This window comes from Acytostelium subglobosum, assembly GCF_000787575.1.
Source record: "Acytostelium subglobosum LB1 DNA, scaffold: scaffold20, whole genome shotgun sequence".
NCBI lineage: Eukaryota > Evosea > Eumycetozoa > Acytosteliales > Acytosteliaceae > Acytostelium > Acytostelium subglobosum.
In genome coordinates this window covers 510,148-527,791 of record NW_012236513.1, presented here as the reverse complement: position 1 = coordinate 527,791, position 17,644 = coordinate 510,148, and the positions used below count along the sequence as shown (strand labels likewise).

Below are 17,644 nucleotides of genomic sequence, written 5' to 3'. Positions count from 1 at the left end.
ATGAGGCGAGTGACGGCGTCCCGGAAGAACTCGTCGGCCTTCTTAAGTGCGTGAAGGCTTGGTCAATGATGTCCTCGGAACAATCCACGGCCGGGAGGTTGAAGGTGGTCTGGATAAGCGAGGTGGCGTGTGGAGGGGACAAACCAGCAAACCTAAGATGAAGGTTGGAGATATCCTGGTTGCATTCATGAGGTGGAACGGTCCACCCATTCGCGCGACCAGCAATCAGTTGGAGAACCTTCGCGCCTAACTCGTCGTTGGCAGGGACGGCAAGTGGTCTGGGGAGAACAACCGGCTCCTCAGGGGCAGCGTTGGCCTTAGCCCTCATCACGTTGAGTTCATTGAGCGTAGTCCGGAGGTCCCTGACTAACTCCACATTGTCGTCGAGAAGCTTGGCCTCACGGGCACGAGAGGCGCGATATTTCTCCGACGTGCGCTGCGCCTTCTCCTCCATGCGATCATGTCTATCCTTGCATTTGCGCAATGCCTCGAGCTCGATCGCCATTTCACCATTGACGGTCTCGAGTTCGCAGTATCTCTTGACGAGGTCGCCATGACTTAATGAGCTAATTTTTTTGACGTAGTCGTCTGATGAATTCTTGTATGAGGACATAGAATGAATGTACAGAGTACAGCTGTGATTGTCCTGGCCAGGAACTTAAAGCAATACGCTGTAGAGTGATTAAACTAAACTAAAAGAAAAAAGTTTAATATAAAGAGATGTACTCTTAATATTATTGAACGTTCACTTGAGAGTATGACAGTTAGTAACTGAAGACCCACTGTCTATGAATGAACGAATCATATAAACTTATTTATTTATATAATTAATGATTGATTGCGTGTAACAAGAGGACATACCTTGAGAGTATGACAGTTAGTAACTGAAGACCCACTGTCTATGAATGAACGAATGAAGTGATTGAGTGCGCGAAGCGACATCAAAACACTTTGGCAAAACGAATCATTCGACTCTGGAAGTTCCTCATGTTACATACTAGGAAAAATCAAAAAGTGCTCGGACCAGGAATCGAACCTGGGCTAGAAGAGCCACAATCTTATGTACTACCACTATACGATCCGAGCGTTTGATGAGGGCAAAAGTTAGACCAATGGTTTTAACCTAAAAAAACGCAACAACTTAAATCCACAATCTTTTGTACTACTACTATTCGATCCGAGCGTTTGATGAGGGCAAAAGTACTGACTGAAAGTGGAAATTTTCTTTTGTTGCTTTTATGCTAAATAAATAGCCCGATTTTTTGATGCGGGCACAAGTTCGAACTATTGATGATCTTTTTGTTTCCTCAATCTTAATTCCATTATTCGATCGACCAAGAGTTTGCAAAATTTCGATTCTATTTTGGGGAAAATTCAATTAACAAATGAGTATCAGTTCGGTTAAATGGTCTAACTGAAACTGAAACTGACCTCAGTTCAGTCCAGTTAACAGAGTGACTGACCAGTCTGAGGAGTGGAATATTACACCTGAGCCTATAACGGAAGACCGATCCGACAGAAACTGGGACTGAGCGTTCAGTTTAAATGAACTGAATTGCGATGCTCAGTCATCAGTTGTGAGCCTTATCCTCTATTCATAAGGAAATAAATTGAAATTTAATGAATGAAGAATTTATTTAAGAAGAATTAGATATATAAATGTTAATAAAACAATTGAAAATAGAGCTGGGCTTGGTTTGAACTTTGATGAGGAGCTGATCACATGCTTGCAAATGATACGAGAGTCCTCTGGACATATAATTGAAAGTTCATCATTGACATGAACTCTATGGCCAGGTTTTCGACATGTATACCAAGTGGAGTTATGACTGAATTGTAGATGAGTATTGTCGCATCTCTGTGGAAGACAAGTTGGTACCTTTTCTGGGAATATATGAGTTTGGGTATTGAAGCATGCAGATGAATCTCCCAACACCTCACCATATTGATTTGGCTTTCTTGATGTATCCAAACAATAGTATGAACTACCAGAATTGTCCACTACCTCTGGAGAGTTGAACAAACAATAGTCAAAGACTGGACCATTCTGTGCACCCCATGTACCATCTTCAAAGTGTTGATATTGAGTTGGTAGTACAGTTGGATAGACCCAGACCTGAGACAGACCAACTCCAGATCTAGTGGCCGAGCATCCAGGTTTTGAATTAGTAATTTCCCAATATCCATCAAATCCCCAAGTTGTATCGGAACAAGGTTTGAGTGCAAAGTCACATCCTTTCTTCAAACCAAACACCAATGGCTTGACATCCTTTGATTCATGAACTGTGTACCATCCAGTGTCCTTGAGCAATGCCAATGTCAAGCCAGTGATTGGAGCATATCCTTGGCTGTAGCCAAGCATCAATTCCTCTCCAAATACTGCGGCCTTCCAGTGGTTTCCAGCGGTACCAAGTCCACCTATATCCTCCAACTCGGCACCAGGCATTGCATCACAACCAAAGTGATCCTTTACATATGCCAGTACATTTGGAGTTTGAATATATTGTTTGTTCACCTTATAATGTTTACCCTTTGAATTAACAAATTCATGGTTCTTTGTGATTATAGCTGGCCGTTCCAATGTAACTGATTCAAAGTATGGTGCCAAATATGCATTGAATCCAAGTGCATGTGTCATCTCATGAAGTGAAACACTTGGTTTGATTATTGATTGATTCATTGATTAGGTTAATGAATGAGAGTGATAGATTGAAAAACGTACATACCTTTGATACGTTCTCCATTGTTCATGATATTCATTGTTATCAACCATGTTTGATAAGGCAGCAAAGGCACTTGGAACGTAGTTGATCATTGCTGTTAATGGAGCATTGGTGTCACCTCTGAGGGTACAATGGATTGCAGAGGCTAACTCATATGGATCAGAAACAGGATGAGCAGTAATATAGACCATTAGATCTCCTTTGAATCCATCTCTCAGATCAATAGTGATTGGTTCACCAAAACAACTACTTTGAACTTCTTGTACATAATGGATATCAGGACCATGTACATCAAGAATTCCACTAAATGTATCTGCAATGTATGGAAGCATTCCATTCTTGATCAACTTGATTAGAGATGGTGTTACAATATCTTGAGTTTGGCAAAAGTAAGGTGTTATTCTATTAATATTAATTATTTGACCAACTTGGGAACATGATCGTGAATAGTTTGGTGATAGAAATGTGTCGTTGAATATAATTCTAATTGGGTGTAAATCTTGATTATAATTAAAGTGGTCGGGTGTGATATTATTATTATTATTATTATTATTATTATTATTATTATTTGTTTGTAAATGAATAGGTTGAGGTAATGTTGATGGAAAAGATTGTAATAAACTTTCATGTCCACATCTTATTTTTGTTGGAAATTTGAAGTCAATTGGAGTACCATCCTTTACAAGTTCTTGAAGGCTAGCTCTATGTTCATCAAGCATTGGTTTAACATATTCAAATGATTTAAAAATGGATTCTGATTTAATAATATGAATAATAAATAATAATATAAATATATTGAATAATAGTTTCATTTTAGATATATAATGGTACCAATTATTATTCTGATTGAATGAGAAGGTAGTGATGATGGTTGTTGTTGCTGTTGTGAAGAGTGTACACTGATAGGAAAAATAAATCCAGTTTCGGGTTGGATCGATCAATCTATCTGATAAATATGGGGTGTGTGGTGAAGTGATCAAATTACAATCAAAGACAAACAGATTCAATCAATCAATCAATCAACCAATCAAAGAAATATATAATGGATAAAACTAATAGTTCAATTATATTTTTATTAAATTAAAGAATTAGGTATAAAATTGACAATAAAAGAATTGAAACCAGATCTTGACTGAGTTTGCACTTTGAGGAGGAGTTGATGATATTCTTGCAAATGATATTAGAGTCCTCTGGACATATAATTGAAAGTTCATCATTGACATGAACTCTTTGGCCAGGTTTTGGACAAGTATACCAAGTGGAGTTATGACTGAATTGTAGATGAGTATTGTCACATCTCTGTGGTAGACATGTTGGTACTCGTTCTTTGTCTTTGTTTGTTTCAGTTGTGAAACATGATGATGAATCTCCCAACACCTCTCCATACTTATTAGGTTTCCTCGACGAATCTAAACAATAGTATGAACTATTATAATAATCTGTCACCAATGGAGAGGTGAACAAACAATAGTCATATTCTAGACCATTCCTTGAACCCATATTACTATTATAAAAGTGTTGATATTGAGTTGGTAGTGAAGTTGGAAATTGATAGATTTGAGCCAGACCCACTCCTGATCTAGTGGCGGAACATCCAAGTTTTGAGTCATCCAATTTCCAATATCCATCAAATGCCCATGTAGCTGCTGAACATGGTTTGAGTGCAAAGTCACATCCTTTCTTCAAACCAAACACCAAAGGCTTGATTACCTTTGACTCGTGAACTGTGTACCATCCAGTGTCCTTGAACAATGCCAGTGTCAAACCAGTGAGTGGAGCATACCCGTGCAAATAACTAACCATCAATTCTTCTACAAAAACTGCAGACTTCCAGTGGTTTCCAGGGGTACCAGGTCCACCTAAATCCTCCAACTCTCCACCAGGCATTGCATCACATCCAAAGTGATCCTTTACAAATGCCTTGACATGTGGAGTTTGAATGTATTGTTTGTTCACCTTATACTTTTTGCCTTGTGAATTAACATGTTGACTGGTCTTGGTGATAATTGCAGGTGTGTCGTCTGACACTGAATGATAATATGGTGCCAAATATGAACTGAATCCAAGTGTATGTGTCATTTCATGAAGTGAAACACTAAGTTTGATTGATTGATCTGATTAGTGAGTTTATGAGAGTGATTCATTAATTGAAAGAATACATACTATTGGATTAATTTCCATTGATAATGAAACTCATTGTTATCTATAATGTTTGTTAAGGCGGCAAAGGAACTTGGAACGTAGTTGATCATTGCTGTTAATGGAGCATTGGTATCTCCTCTAAGGGTACAATGGATTGCAGAGGCATACTCATTATTTCCTGGCACTGGATGAGATGTAATATAGACCATTATATCTCCTTTGAATCCATCTCTCAGATCAATAGTGATTGGTTCACCATTACAACTACTTTGAACTTCTTGTACATAATGGATATCAGGACCAAGTACATCAAGAATTCCACTAAATGTATCTGCAATGTATGGTAACATTCCATTCTTGATCAACTTGATTAGAGATGGTGTAACAATATCTTGGGCTTGGCATGTATAAGGTGGATAGCCAAGAACATTAATTATTTGACCAACTTGGGAACATGATTGTGAATAGTTTGGTGATAGAAATGTGTCATTGAACACTATTCTTATTGGATGTAAATCTTGATCATTATTAAAGTAGTAAGGTGGATAGTTATTATTATTTGTTTGTAAATGAATAGGTTGAGGTAATGTTGATGGAAAAGATTGTAATAATCGTTCATGTCCACAACTAATTTTTGTTGGGAACTTGATGTCAATTGGAGAACCATCCTTTACAAGCTCTTGAAGGTTAGCTCTATGTTCATCAAGCATTGGTTTAACATATTCATAGGATGAATAAATTGATTCTGATTTAATATATATAATATTAAGTATTATTAGTATTATTATATTAAATAATAGTTTCATTCTTATTTATATATCTATATTAATATAATAATAATTATGATTGGATGAGATATTGTTATGAAGAGTGTACACTGATCAGAGGAATAAAATTATTTCCAAGTCGGGATTGATCAACCTCTAGGGGAGGGAGTGGGAGAAATGACCCATTCTACAACCCCTTGACAAACACATTCAATCAATCAATGATCGGAAGTTGAATTGGATCAAAATTGTAATCTTAATTTATATATATATATATTATAAATATTAAATACCAAATAAAACAATAATAATAATAAAATAAATGATTGATTGACAAACTCTGAACTTTGATGAAGAGTTGATGATATTCTTGCAAATGATATTAGAGTCCTCAGGACATATTACATAGTGATCATGATTGACTTGAACTCTGTGGCCAGGAGCTGGACATGTATACCACTTTAAGTGATGTCTGAATTGTAAATGAGTATTGTCGCATCTCTGAGGTAGACAAGTTGGTACTCTGTTTTGATAGGGAGTTTGGAATGTGAAGCATGCAGATGAATCTCCCAACACCTCACCATATTGATTTGGCACTCTAGATGTATCCAAACAGTAATATGAACTATGATTGTCATCGGTGATCTCTGGAGAGTTGAACAAACAATAGTCAAAGACTGGACCATTCATTGCACCCCATGTACTATTATCAAAGTGTTGATATTGAGTTGGTAGTGTCGATGGGTAAATCCAGATTGGCGCCTGACCCACTCCTGATCTAGTTGCTGAGCAACCAATTCTAGATCCAGTCGAATTCCAATATCCTTCAAAATCCCAAGTTGTTTTTGAACATGGTTCTAGTGCAAAGTCACATCCTTTCTTCAAACCAAATACCAATGGCTTGACTACCTTTGATTCGTGAACTGTGTACCATCCAGTGTCCTTCAGCAATGCCAGGGTTAAGCCTGTGATTGGAGCATATCCTTGAGTGTTACCAAGCATCAATTCTTCTCCAAATATTGCTGCTTTCCAATGTGCACCAACTGTATTTGAAATACCCAAGTCCTCCAACTCTGCACCAGGCATCGCATCACAACCAAAGTGATCCTTAACAAACACTTTGACATATGGAGTTTGCATAAATTGTTTGTTTACCTTGTACTCTTTACCCTTTGAATTTACATGTTTGGAGTTCAAACTGATTATCGCTTGTTGATCATTAGAAGCTGAATGATAGTATGGTGTCAACAATGGTGTAAATCCCAAAGTATGAGTCATCTCATGTATTGAAACACTATATATTATTTGGATGAATTAGTTAGGAGTGATTTTGGAATCAATCCAGTCATCCAGTTACATACCTTTGGAATTTTTTCCATTTTGAATGATATTCTTTGTTATCTTCAATGTTGGTGAAGGCTGCAAAATATCTGGGAGCATAATTGATAGTGGCAATGAATGGTGCCCAGGTATCACTTCTCTGGGTACAATGTATGGAAGTGGCTATCAATTGTTGTAGTTGATATGGATAGGGAGAAGCTGTAATGTATACCATCAAATCACCTTCGAATCCATTTCTCTGATCAATTAATATTGGGAGGCCAAAACAATTGTTTTGAACCTCTTGTAAATAATGAAATTGAGGTCCATAGACATCGATAAAAGAACTAAAAGTATTGGCAATGTGTGGCAACATTGCCCTCTTGATCAATTTGATTAGAGATGGTGTTACAATATCTTGGGCACGGCATATATAAGGTTCGGTGAAAAGTTGTATTATTTGACCAATATATGAACATGATAATGAATAGTTTGGTGATAGAAATGTGTCATTGAATACTATCCTGATAGGATGAAAATCTTGATTATTAGAGTAATTATTATTATTGGTGTTGTTGTGGATTTTGGTTTGTAAATGGATTGATTGAAGAGGTTGAGGTTGAGGAAGTGATGAATGAATATTTTTTAATAAATGATCATGTCCACAACCTATTTTGGAAGGGAAATTGATATCTATTGGAGTATCATCCTTTACAAGTTCTAGAAGTGTTGCTCTATGTTCATCTATTAATGGTTTAACATAATCATAAGATGTATAAATTGATTCACATTTAATATAATTAATATTATATGCTAAAGTTATTATTATTACTATTAATATAAATAATAGTTTCATTCTAGTTATTGGTATATAATTATAGGATTGAGAGAATATTGAAGTGATCAGAGTATATTCTCATCTGGAAATTAATTCTAATGTTGGGTGTGATCAATCAATCTGATCAGAGGGTGGGTGTGGTGATTTGTACTATTTACAAACTAAACAGATACATTCAATCACACAAGGGAGTATCCAGTTTGAAGATCTTTTTTTACCTATTAATACGGGAATAATAATAAATATATTATAGATGATTGAATGAAGTTTGAAAAAGTAAATTAAAGTTGAAATAAAAAAATTATTATTATTTATTATTTCCATTCATTCGACCGACCAATGAAACACTCGCCCACTCACAAATACAGTAATAGGATCATCTCTTATGTTGACTCTGTTGCTGCTGCTGCAAGTTGAACAACATGGCATTGCACATGAATGATGCATATTCGTCCCACTTCATCTTGAGACTGTTGTGCCAGGCTACGTAGCGCTCCAGATTCTGGAACAGCGATTGGTTGTTGGCGACCAGTCTCTCCTTCTCAAACTGTGTCTGCTGTATCTGTTGATTCTGTTTCTGAAGCAGGCCCAACAGATGCTGGATCCTCACCTCATCACTCGTCATATCCTTCAATGACAGTTGTACCTGCTGAACATACTCTTGTGACTTCTCCTGCATTGCCTTGCTCTGCGACTTGGCGCTCAATATTGTTGTTGTTGTCGTTGTTGCTGTCGATGTTGTTCCTGTGGCTGTGGCTGTGGCTGTAGTGGTGGTAGTGGCGCTGGATGCAGGAGTTGGCTGGGTGGCCGATGTTGAAGATTGAGTGGTTGGCTTGGTGGTCGCACTTGGGAATATAATAGGGGATGGGGAGGAAGCTGATGTTGGTGCCTTGAATGATTGTGGAGGCTGTGCCAGAGGTTGTTGATGTGGCTGCACTGTCGAGGGTTGTGGCAACGACACAACGTTGTCCTTGTCCTTGGGTTTGGCCTGGCCACTAGCACCACCAGCACTATCGCCACTCTTGAGTATTGACTTCATCTTGGCATCAAACTCATTCCTGCTGGTGATGATTGGCAAAAACTCATCATTGAATCGATCCCATAATATATTGTCACCTGGTGATGAGATTGCCTTGGACGAAGCGTCAAGTATTCTCTTGATCTGCGCCATTTGCTCGGCAGACTGTCCAACTATTGGTTGCTTCTCTCGCACGTACTCCAGCACGGCCGTGATGTCCTTGTCCAATGTGATTGATTTCAGAGTCATTGGAAGTGTGGCCAAAGTATGAAGCAGTGTGTTTGGCGCAGAAATAATGATCTTGAGCAGTTGTCTCATCAATTGTATATCGTTCATTGCCTTCTTCTTGTGTATCTTTGAGCCCAACCATTGGTCCTCAGTCGTCTGGCAGTATATCTTGACTGATGCCTCCATCTTTAGTGTCTTGGCAATGTCCACCAATTGATTCTTGTTCAACATCTCACTGAATTGCTTTCCTTCCTCATCTAGACATTGTTTGTTTGTTTGAGTGTGAGTGATTGGAATGGTTCCAGAGTGATTGAGTGATCACTTACTATTTGGTGTAGACTTGAAGATTGGTGTGGAGAATAATGAGAGTCTGATCAGGGCGACAATGAGGAGTGGGAGGTCTGGAACAGAGACAAGTTGTTTGGCCTCGAGGACACAGACTCCAGTGATGACCTCTCTGAGCTTGGTGTGAATGTTGACCTTTGATGGGAACAACTTCCTAATCTTGTGTCCATTGTTGTTGTTGTTGGCACCACCCGGACTGGAACCATTTATGCTTCCTGGACCGATCGAGGAATCACCATTGACACTACTGCTGAGATTGAGTTTGATTGGTGATTGATGTTGATGATGATGTTGGTTGTGGCCGCTGAATGGCACTGGACCCTTGACCAACGAGCCAGGTGTAGGTGGTTGTTTCCTCTTGCCTCCAAGTACCTGGCCGTTGCCTTGAGGCTTGGATGGTGTCACTGCCAGTGATGATGATGGTGCTGCGCTCGTCGTGGTCGTTGTGGTCGTGGTTGGTGGATTCGACATGGACGACAGTGGATTCGCAAATGATTGTGGTGGCGCCAACATGTTGATTGACAAGGATGATGTGAGCGACATCATTTGTTCTCGAAGCTCGGGATCATCGATGCCGCCGAACGGTTCGGATGGGGTCTCCCTCTTGCGGAACTTTTGGAACTTGGTCGGAGTGATGTAGGGTGGTGGCGCACCACCGGTGATCTTGTCAAACATCTCGTTCATCCTCTGCTCGCGCTGGTATCGCTGGCGACTGTTCCTCTGGCGCACCTGCTCATGAAGGCCAACAAACTTGTTTGAATCGAACAAGTCGTCCTGGGTGAAGTCCACGGGATCTGGGTCTTCCTCGTCGTCCTCTTCAGCATCCTTGCCAAGCTCGACCACTGCGTTTGGATCGCCTCCCTCCTCGTCGTCCTCATCTTCATCGTCATCATCCTCATTGTCATTGTCAATCTCTGGTTGTTGATCATCTTCGCCCACGATTATATCAGAGTTTGGTGAGGTCAAGATGGTGGCTTTGGCATTGTTGTTGGCATTGTTGTTGGCGTTGATGTCTGGGCTCGCATTGATAATCTCCAGTTGATCAAACATCTTGACAAACTCATCAGTTGTTTGACGTTTCAAAGTACCACCTGGGACATTATGCTTAGTTGCAGACGCTGACTTGTTTGGAGTTCTGTTGTCCCTTGGTGTCTGTGGATGTGATTGTGATTGTGACTGTGACTGTGGCTGTTGTGGTGTCTTGGGTTGTGGCTGTGCCTGATGTTTCGGTTGGATTTGTTGTTGTGATGTTTTTGGTTGTGGAGATGATGGAGGTGTCTTTTGTTGTTCAACATTAACGACAACATGTTGTTGTGGATGATGGTCACCATCTTCCAGATCAATTACAATTTGTACTTCATCTACCATAGACTCCTCCATGCCCGAGCGGGCCACGACTGGTGGCCTTCTCCTTCGTCCAGAGAGTGGTTTGAACATCTTGGTGTATATATATGTATAAGTTTATAATGATAATGAATATTGATATGATCATTCATTCTTTGATCATCAGCAGTCTAGACTGTAGTTTCCAATAATTGAATGATTGATTGGAGTGAGTGTGGTCGATTCAAATTTTGGCGCTAAATGAAAAGACGACACCAACTTTGAAGATCAATCATATAAAGATGGTTAAAGATAACAACAAAGGATTTAATTATTAATTAATTAATGAACGGACTTTAACTCTTTCAACAGTCTACAGTTCTGTTGCAAGAGGGTCTTGGCCTTGGCAGATGTGTTGGTCGAGAGGATGTTGAGATTGCGGAGTGATGGACACATTTGAGCGACCATGTTCATGGCCTGATCGGATACGTTGGTGTTCTGGATGTCCAGCACCTCAAGGTTGATGTTGGAGCGCACGGCCACCTCGATAATGGCTGCGTCGGCAATGGCCGTGGAACTGGCACGGATCGACTTGAGGCCGAGGCACTCACGGCCAATGCCCACGATCGACAGGTCGGTGACGAGCGGGCACAGCGACACATTGATATCGGTAATATATTTACAGTAGGTGGACAGCGCCAGCACGCCCACCTCGCCCACCTTGACACACTCTTGCAGGTTGACCACCTTGAGGTTGGGGCAGCCAACTGACATCTTGATGATGGACGTGTTGGTGATCTTGGCATTGCCGCACAGGTTCACCTTCTTGAGGTGCTTGCTCCTCAGTGCCACCTCGATGATGGACGTGTCGGTGATCTTGGGGCACTTGGACAGGTCGATGACCTTGAGCAGGGGGCATTGCAAGGTGATTGTGGCCATGTGGCGGTCAGACAGACGGTCCAAGCCAGCGCAGTACAGCTTCTTCATGCTCTTGTTGTAGGAGGCGACGTTGGACAGGGTATCATCGCCGAGATTGGTGTGCGAGATGTTGAGCACACGGAGCATTGGTGCGCGGAGCAGGATTGGACGGAGACCCTTGTCGGTGATCTTCTTGCAGCGGTCGACGCGCAGTGCCTCGAGGTGGGGCAGGAAGCTCTCAATGCGCTTCAAGCCGTTGTCCGACACGTTCTCGCATCCAAACATGTAGAGCTCACGGAGGGAGCTCTGGGAAACGATCGAGAAGAGACCTTCGTCTCCAATCAATGTGCCACTGCAGTTGAATATCTCAAGGCTGCGCACGCCGTTGAAGCGCAGGCCGACCAACGACTGCTCGGTGATGTTGTTACAGCCGTCCACGCGCAGAAGACGCAGACGGAGGAGGGTGGCGAGCAGTGGAGGCAGGATGCGATCGGTGATGCATGGTAGGTTGGAGAGATAGAGCTGCGAGAGGTGGTGGCAGTTGACAATGATCTGGTCGATCACCTTGTCCGTGGTGTTGTTACAGCCTGACAGGTTGAGGATGCTGAGGTTGTGCAGGTTGGACAGGCTGCAAAGGGCACGCTCACCAAAGTTGGCGCTGTTGTCGATGCGCAACACTTCGAGCGTGGAGATCTTGCTGATGGCAACGAGCGAGTCGTCCGAGAGGTTGGTGCAGCCAGTCAGGTAGAGCTTCTGCAGGAGAGTGAGATGTGTGGCGACAGATACCAGCGACTGCTCGTGGATGCCGATCAGGTACGACAGGTTGAGAGTCTTGAGCGACTTGCACTTGGGCGCCAGGGCCGTGATGGAGACGTCGCTGGGGAAGATAGACTGGTCGACGCGCAGCACCTTGAGGTTGGGGCACAGAACGCCAACCTGCAGCAGGGTGGCATCAGACACACGTGGACACTGGTAGAGGAAGAGCTGCTCGAGGTTCTGGAGCGAGGGCAGGATCTGGACGAGGGTCTGCTCGTTGAAGCGACACAGCTTGCTCAGGTTCAGGGTCTGGAGACACTTAAGCTGGCCCAGCGCCATGATGGCGTCGTCCGTAACGTTCAAACAGCCGTCCAGACGCAGCACGGTGATCCTTGGACACTTTTGCGTGATCATGATGATTGCTTCGTTGGAGATCTTGATGCAGCCCTGCAGGAACAGGCGTTGCAGCATGGGGCAGTGCAGTGACAATGTGGAGATGGCCTGATTGGTGACGAATGTGCACTTGCCAACATTGAGTGTCTCCAGCTTGTGCCACTTGATCGACAGCTCACTGATGCTGCCATCGCTGAGTGGTGCGCCATATGCGTAGAAGGACTTGATCGAGGCCAGTTGCTTGAGCTCCGATGCGCCCTTGTCCGTGATGAGGCCCAGTCTGTTGATGCACAGTGACTCGAGCACCTTGAGGTTCTTGGCAATCTCGTCGAGGGAGCGGTCAGTCAGACGGTCACACGACGCCAGCGAGAGTACCTTGAGGCTCTTGGCCTTCTTGGCCAGCAGCATGATGGACTGATCAGTGAGCATGTAGCAGTTGTTGAGATGCACCTCCTCGAGGTTGGGGCACGACTTGGCCACCTGCTTGATGGCGTCGTCCGTGAGCTGTGTGCAGTTGCTCAGGTTGATCATGCGTAGGTTCTTTAGACGGCCAATCACGCGACAAAAAACGGCCAGTGAGAAGTTGGTACAGTCGCTCAAGTTCAAGAACTCCAAGCCCTTGCACTCAAACAACGATTCGAGCAATATGTCGTCGACGGCATTGCTCCTATACTTGTTCACAAACACATTAGTCAGAGTGCTTGCCTTCTTCTTGATTGTGGCGCAGTCCTCTGCGCATTCCAAAGAACCAAGTGCATAAGATGGTACCTTCTCCACTGGGAAGCTTTGTGTAATGAGGCGAGGTTAGTATGTTTGGGACTCACTCCAACTCCATTCATGCGGGTCGGGGAGACTTACAAGTCTGGCGTGTAGATTGGATAAAAGTCAGAGTCGATGGGGACTTGGGGAGAGACAAAGATGTTGGCGGGTGGTGATTGGAAGACAATGTTGACGTTCTTGTAGGGCGACTTGATCTCGTAGGATGGTGCCGGTTGGATGAAGGCATGTGTTTGTTGTGCCAGGAATGGGGAGGGCTGCTCGCCCAACATCATTGGGTTGACCATGGGTGGTGGCGACTGGCTGCCAACAACGCCCTGCATTGGTATATTTGGTATATTGGGATAGATGATCATGCCCTGTTGTTGTGGAGACATTGGCATCATTCCGGCCAATGGGGCGTGGTGGGGTGGTGATTGGCCGAGACTGACGCCCTGGGGCGGTCCATTCTGTTCAATAAATTGTTGTTGATATTGTTGCAACTGTTGTTGTTGTTGTTGCTGATCATGCTGTTGACCTGGGATATAATAAGGAATATCCATATCATCAACACCATTTAATAATTGTTGTTGTTGTTGACCATATTGTTGACCATTTTGTTGTTGTTGTTGTAGTTGTTGTTGTTGATCTTGGTTTGGTTGTTGGAATTGAGCTTGTTGCATATATGAAGGTGCTTGGAATGACTCTGAAGCGAGTGAATCCTCAATATTCTCTTCGATACCCATGTTTGATTGATTGATTGGCAGATAGTGTTGTACAATGTTAATAATAATATTAATAATAATAATAATAATAAATATATATAATGTTTGTGTATAAGATACAAAAGATGAAGTGCTTGAATTGAACTGACTATCTCTCTAACTCTTTGAGCAAAGATTATGCGTTTAAGTGTTGCGTTGTGCCAGCACTTTGAAGGAATTTGCCTTTGAAATTGGCGAGACCAACAATGTGCGACCTCGTCGATAATCGAGACTAAGAGTGAGTGTTTCGCAATTCTCTGGGAGGGTGTGGACCAACAAAACTGAGTTCATCTGCGACTCTCACACACTTTGGTCTTTCATTCATGAGGTCGTGTCTCTGTTCTCCGCGAACTTGTTATCTCTTAATTATTATCTTTACTTTCTATCTTCATCATATCTAATAATAATAATATACTTATGATGTTTGTGATCAATGATCAAACAAACTGAATGATTACGAAGTTCATAATTTATCAAACTAAGATGATCGCGTGATTGATTTAATAATATTGGAGTAAGTTGTTGTTGAGATCATTGATCACATGATCATAAGTCGATCAAAGAGTGTGACTCTATCGAGTTATATTATAATTAATTAATTATTTATACTCCACATGTTGGTGAGAGCATCAAGTGAGTACACTGAATGAATACGGTGAATGGGATACAATGTGTGGATGGACGGACAGATCCCAACCCTTGAGCACCGTGCCCAAAAGATGAGGTCACGTCACACACAACATAGTGATCAGACCAGATGTGTGGACGTAGTGTGTCTGATCAAACCATCTGATCAAATCGGTAAAGTACAGTACACCAGTTTTACTGGTCGCGTCCTTCACTTCTCACCATTTTGCTTTGTATTGCTAATTATACCCCCTTGTTGGATGGTCTGTTGGGCCTTCCGATCAGGCCTCCCCTTTTCCACACACTTGTCTTCTTGCTTAAAACACATCACCGTGATGTTACTGAACAGTGGACGTCCATTCTTCTTGTCCATTGTCTTTCCAAACGAGTGATTGAAATGACTGATCACCAAGTTTATTATTTATATCCAATCGATTGGACATAATTAGACATTCAATCATACGTAAATCTATTCACATAACATATAATTATATACTTAAATATGTCAATCAAGTCCATAACATTATTATTCTTTGTTGTCGTTTTGGCCACCGCCATGGCCCAGACAGACTTTATTGTCGCGCCCTGCGACAACCCTTTGTCCCCTTGCGATTTTAATCTTGCCGCCAACTGGGTCGGCGGAGTTGTCCCAACCGAATCCGCCAGGATCGATATGTCTTCCACTGCCAGCGGCATGAGATACGTCAACGCATCACTGCCAGCTGCACTGTCGACAGCTTGGTGGTCCTCGGCCCACAGGTCACCATTACCGTCGCAGCCGACGTCGAGTTCACCTCCCTGAACGACATCACATTGACCGACACCATCCTGACCGCCATCGCCGGCGCCAAGATCACCGTCGACACTGTCACCCTCTCCAGCTCATCGATCACCCTGTACGCTTCAACCATCCGCGTTGGCTCCCAAATGACCATGACCAAGATGTGTCCATGGACCGCCTACAACTCCACATTTGACTTTGCTGGCATAAACAACATGTTTGGACCACTCTCGCCCAGACCCACCATGATCGATCGCTCCACATTCATCATCCGTGGCAAGACCCTGTTCTCGAACGGTATCAGTGTTGATGACACCAGTATCCTGGTCGTCGAGGCCGGCGCAGTCACCTCAATGATAAAGATGTCCGACATTGCCAACGCCCACGTCGATGGACAACTGTCCGTACCACAGGGATCCGTGTCCATCACCAAGATGATGACCACTGGCAACGAGTCCACAATCGGTCTTGGTGTGGGAGCTCTCAAGGTTAGCGCAGGCGGCCAGGCATCCTTCCAAAGAATCGTGACCGGTGCCAACTCTGACCTCATCTTCTCCAACGCCTCGAGCATCTTTATCAACGAGATTAACTCTGCTGGTCGTGTCACTATCGAGAAGGTCGCCTTGTTCAACCTGTCGTCGCCAATCTGGGGTCAAGTGTCCAACTTCTCCACGATCATGATCGCCGCCCAATCCAACATCTACATGTCCAACGTCGACATTGGTCAGATCTTCCGTGTGACCTCGCTCATGGACACATTCCCACAGGCCGTCATCAACATGTACTTCAAGTCGGTCAACAACAACATCCGTCTTTTCAACGGTGTCCTCAACAGCACCATGTTCTACGTGCAGCCATCGTCCGTCCTGATCCTCATCTCTGAGTCCACCTTTGCTGGCGCCTCTGGCATCACTTTGGACGGCACCCTCGTCCTGACCAGGAACATAAATCTCGGCGCACAAGGAGTGCTCACATTGTCTGGCGAAGGCGCTCATCTACCCACTGAGGGAATCACCATCAAGGGCCAAGTCGTGATCAACAACGGTGACCTCGTCCCACTCAACACAACAATCGATGGATCGCTCGTACATAATGCTGGTCAACTTGTCTTTGAGGACGAGCAATCCACTGGAGTGTACGCCCTGGTCATCACTGGCAACTACACCGCCTCCCCACTGGCCGAGATCGAGTTCCAAGACCTGCCAATCAACTTCACTCCCAAGATGAATGTCCACGGCGTCGCTGCCGTCAACGGATCGTCGATCACCATGCGTATGTCCAACACCGAGCCAGTCCTGTACGCAGAGTACCACTTGATGCAGTTGAGCAGCAATGCACCACTGTCTGCCCTGAGCACCAATCTCCATGCCGCCCTTGGTACCCCCGCCGACGTGACCACCGTTCTCAAGGTGACCCAAGGACCAGTTGTATCATTCATCTTCCAGCAGGGATGTGCCGAGCAGCACAACAGCTGCTCTGACCACGGCGTCTGCAACAATGGAACTTGTCTCTGTGAGCCAGACTACTTAACCAACAACAACTGCAGTGTCAAGAGTTGTTACATGAACTGTAGTGGAGCTGGCTCATGCCAGGTGTCCAACTACACCTGTCAATGCAACAGTGGACTTGTCGGAGCCTACTGCGAGAAGCCAGCATCAGTCTGCAGCACCTACACCAACAAGACCACATGTACTGCCGGTTGCTCATGGTGTCAATTCACCAATGCCTGCCAGTATCCAGCCACCAGCCAATGTGTCGCGACAACCAGCACCACCGCCACCACCTCGACCAGCACTACTACATCAACCACGACCAGCACTACATCCGCCACTACCACTCATAGCTCCACCACTACCAATCATCCAAGTTCAGCTCAATCAATCATACATCAGGTATCCGCGATGACCTTCACAATCATTGTTATCTTGGCAATGACACTGTAATT

General features: G+C 43.4%; 5 protein-coding genes across 5 annotated transcripts; 1 reads left to right on the top strand and 4 right to left on the bottom strand.

The window, feature by feature from the left end:
* Positions 1-42: 42 nt before the first annotated feature.
* On the bottom strand, positions 43-613 carry SAMD00019534_090240 (hypothetical protein; the record flags this gene model as incomplete). The annotated part of the gene is made up of 2 exons (XM_012895913.1): positions 43-109; positions 153-613. 2 exons carry the CDS (start codon positions 611-613, stop codon positions 43-45), a joined length of 528 nt encoding a protein of 175 aa, XP_012751367.1.
* A 1,210-nt stretch (positions 614-1,823) lies between these two features.
* On the bottom strand, positions 1,824-2,914 carry SAMD00019534_090230 (hypothetical protein; the record flags this gene model as incomplete). The annotated part of the gene is made up of 3 exons (XM_012895912.1): positions 1,824-1,879; positions 1,942-2,654; positions 2,727-2,914. The coding sequence occupies 3 exons, from the start codon at positions 2,912-2,914 to the stop codon at positions 1,824-1,826; spliced, it is 957 nt and encodes a 318-aa protein (XP_012751366.1).
* A 5,252-nt stretch (positions 2,915-8,166) lies between these two features.
* SAMD00019534_090220 (hypothetical protein) lies at positions 8,167-10,818 on the bottom strand (the record flags this gene model as incomplete). Its single annotated transcript, XM_012895911.1, has 2 exons — positions 8,167-9,293; positions 9,363-10,818. 2 exons carry the CDS (start codon positions 10,816-10,818, stop codon positions 8,167-8,169), a joined length of 2,583 nt encoding a protein of 860 aa, XP_012751365.1.
* Positions 10,819-11,046: 228 nt separating this feature from the next.
* On the bottom strand, positions 11,047-14,273 carry SAMD00019534_090210 (hypothetical protein; the record flags this gene model as incomplete). The annotated part of the gene is made up of 2 exons (XM_012895910.1): positions 11,047-13,555; positions 13,630-14,273. The coding sequence occupies 2 exons, from the start codon at positions 14,271-14,273 to the stop codon at positions 11,047-11,049; spliced, it is 3,153 nt and encodes a 1,050-aa protein (XP_012751364.1).
* A 677-nt stretch (positions 14,274-14,950) lies between these two features.
* On the top strand, positions 14,951-17,642 carry SAMD00019534_090200 (hypothetical protein; the record flags this gene model as incomplete). Its single annotated transcript, XM_012895909.1, has 2 exons — positions 14,951-15,306; positions 15,641-17,642. 2 exons carry the CDS (start codon positions 14,951-14,953, stop codon positions 17,640-17,642), a joined length of 2,358 nt encoding a protein of 785 aa, XP_012751363.1.
* Positions 17,643-17,644: the final 2 nt, after the last annotated feature.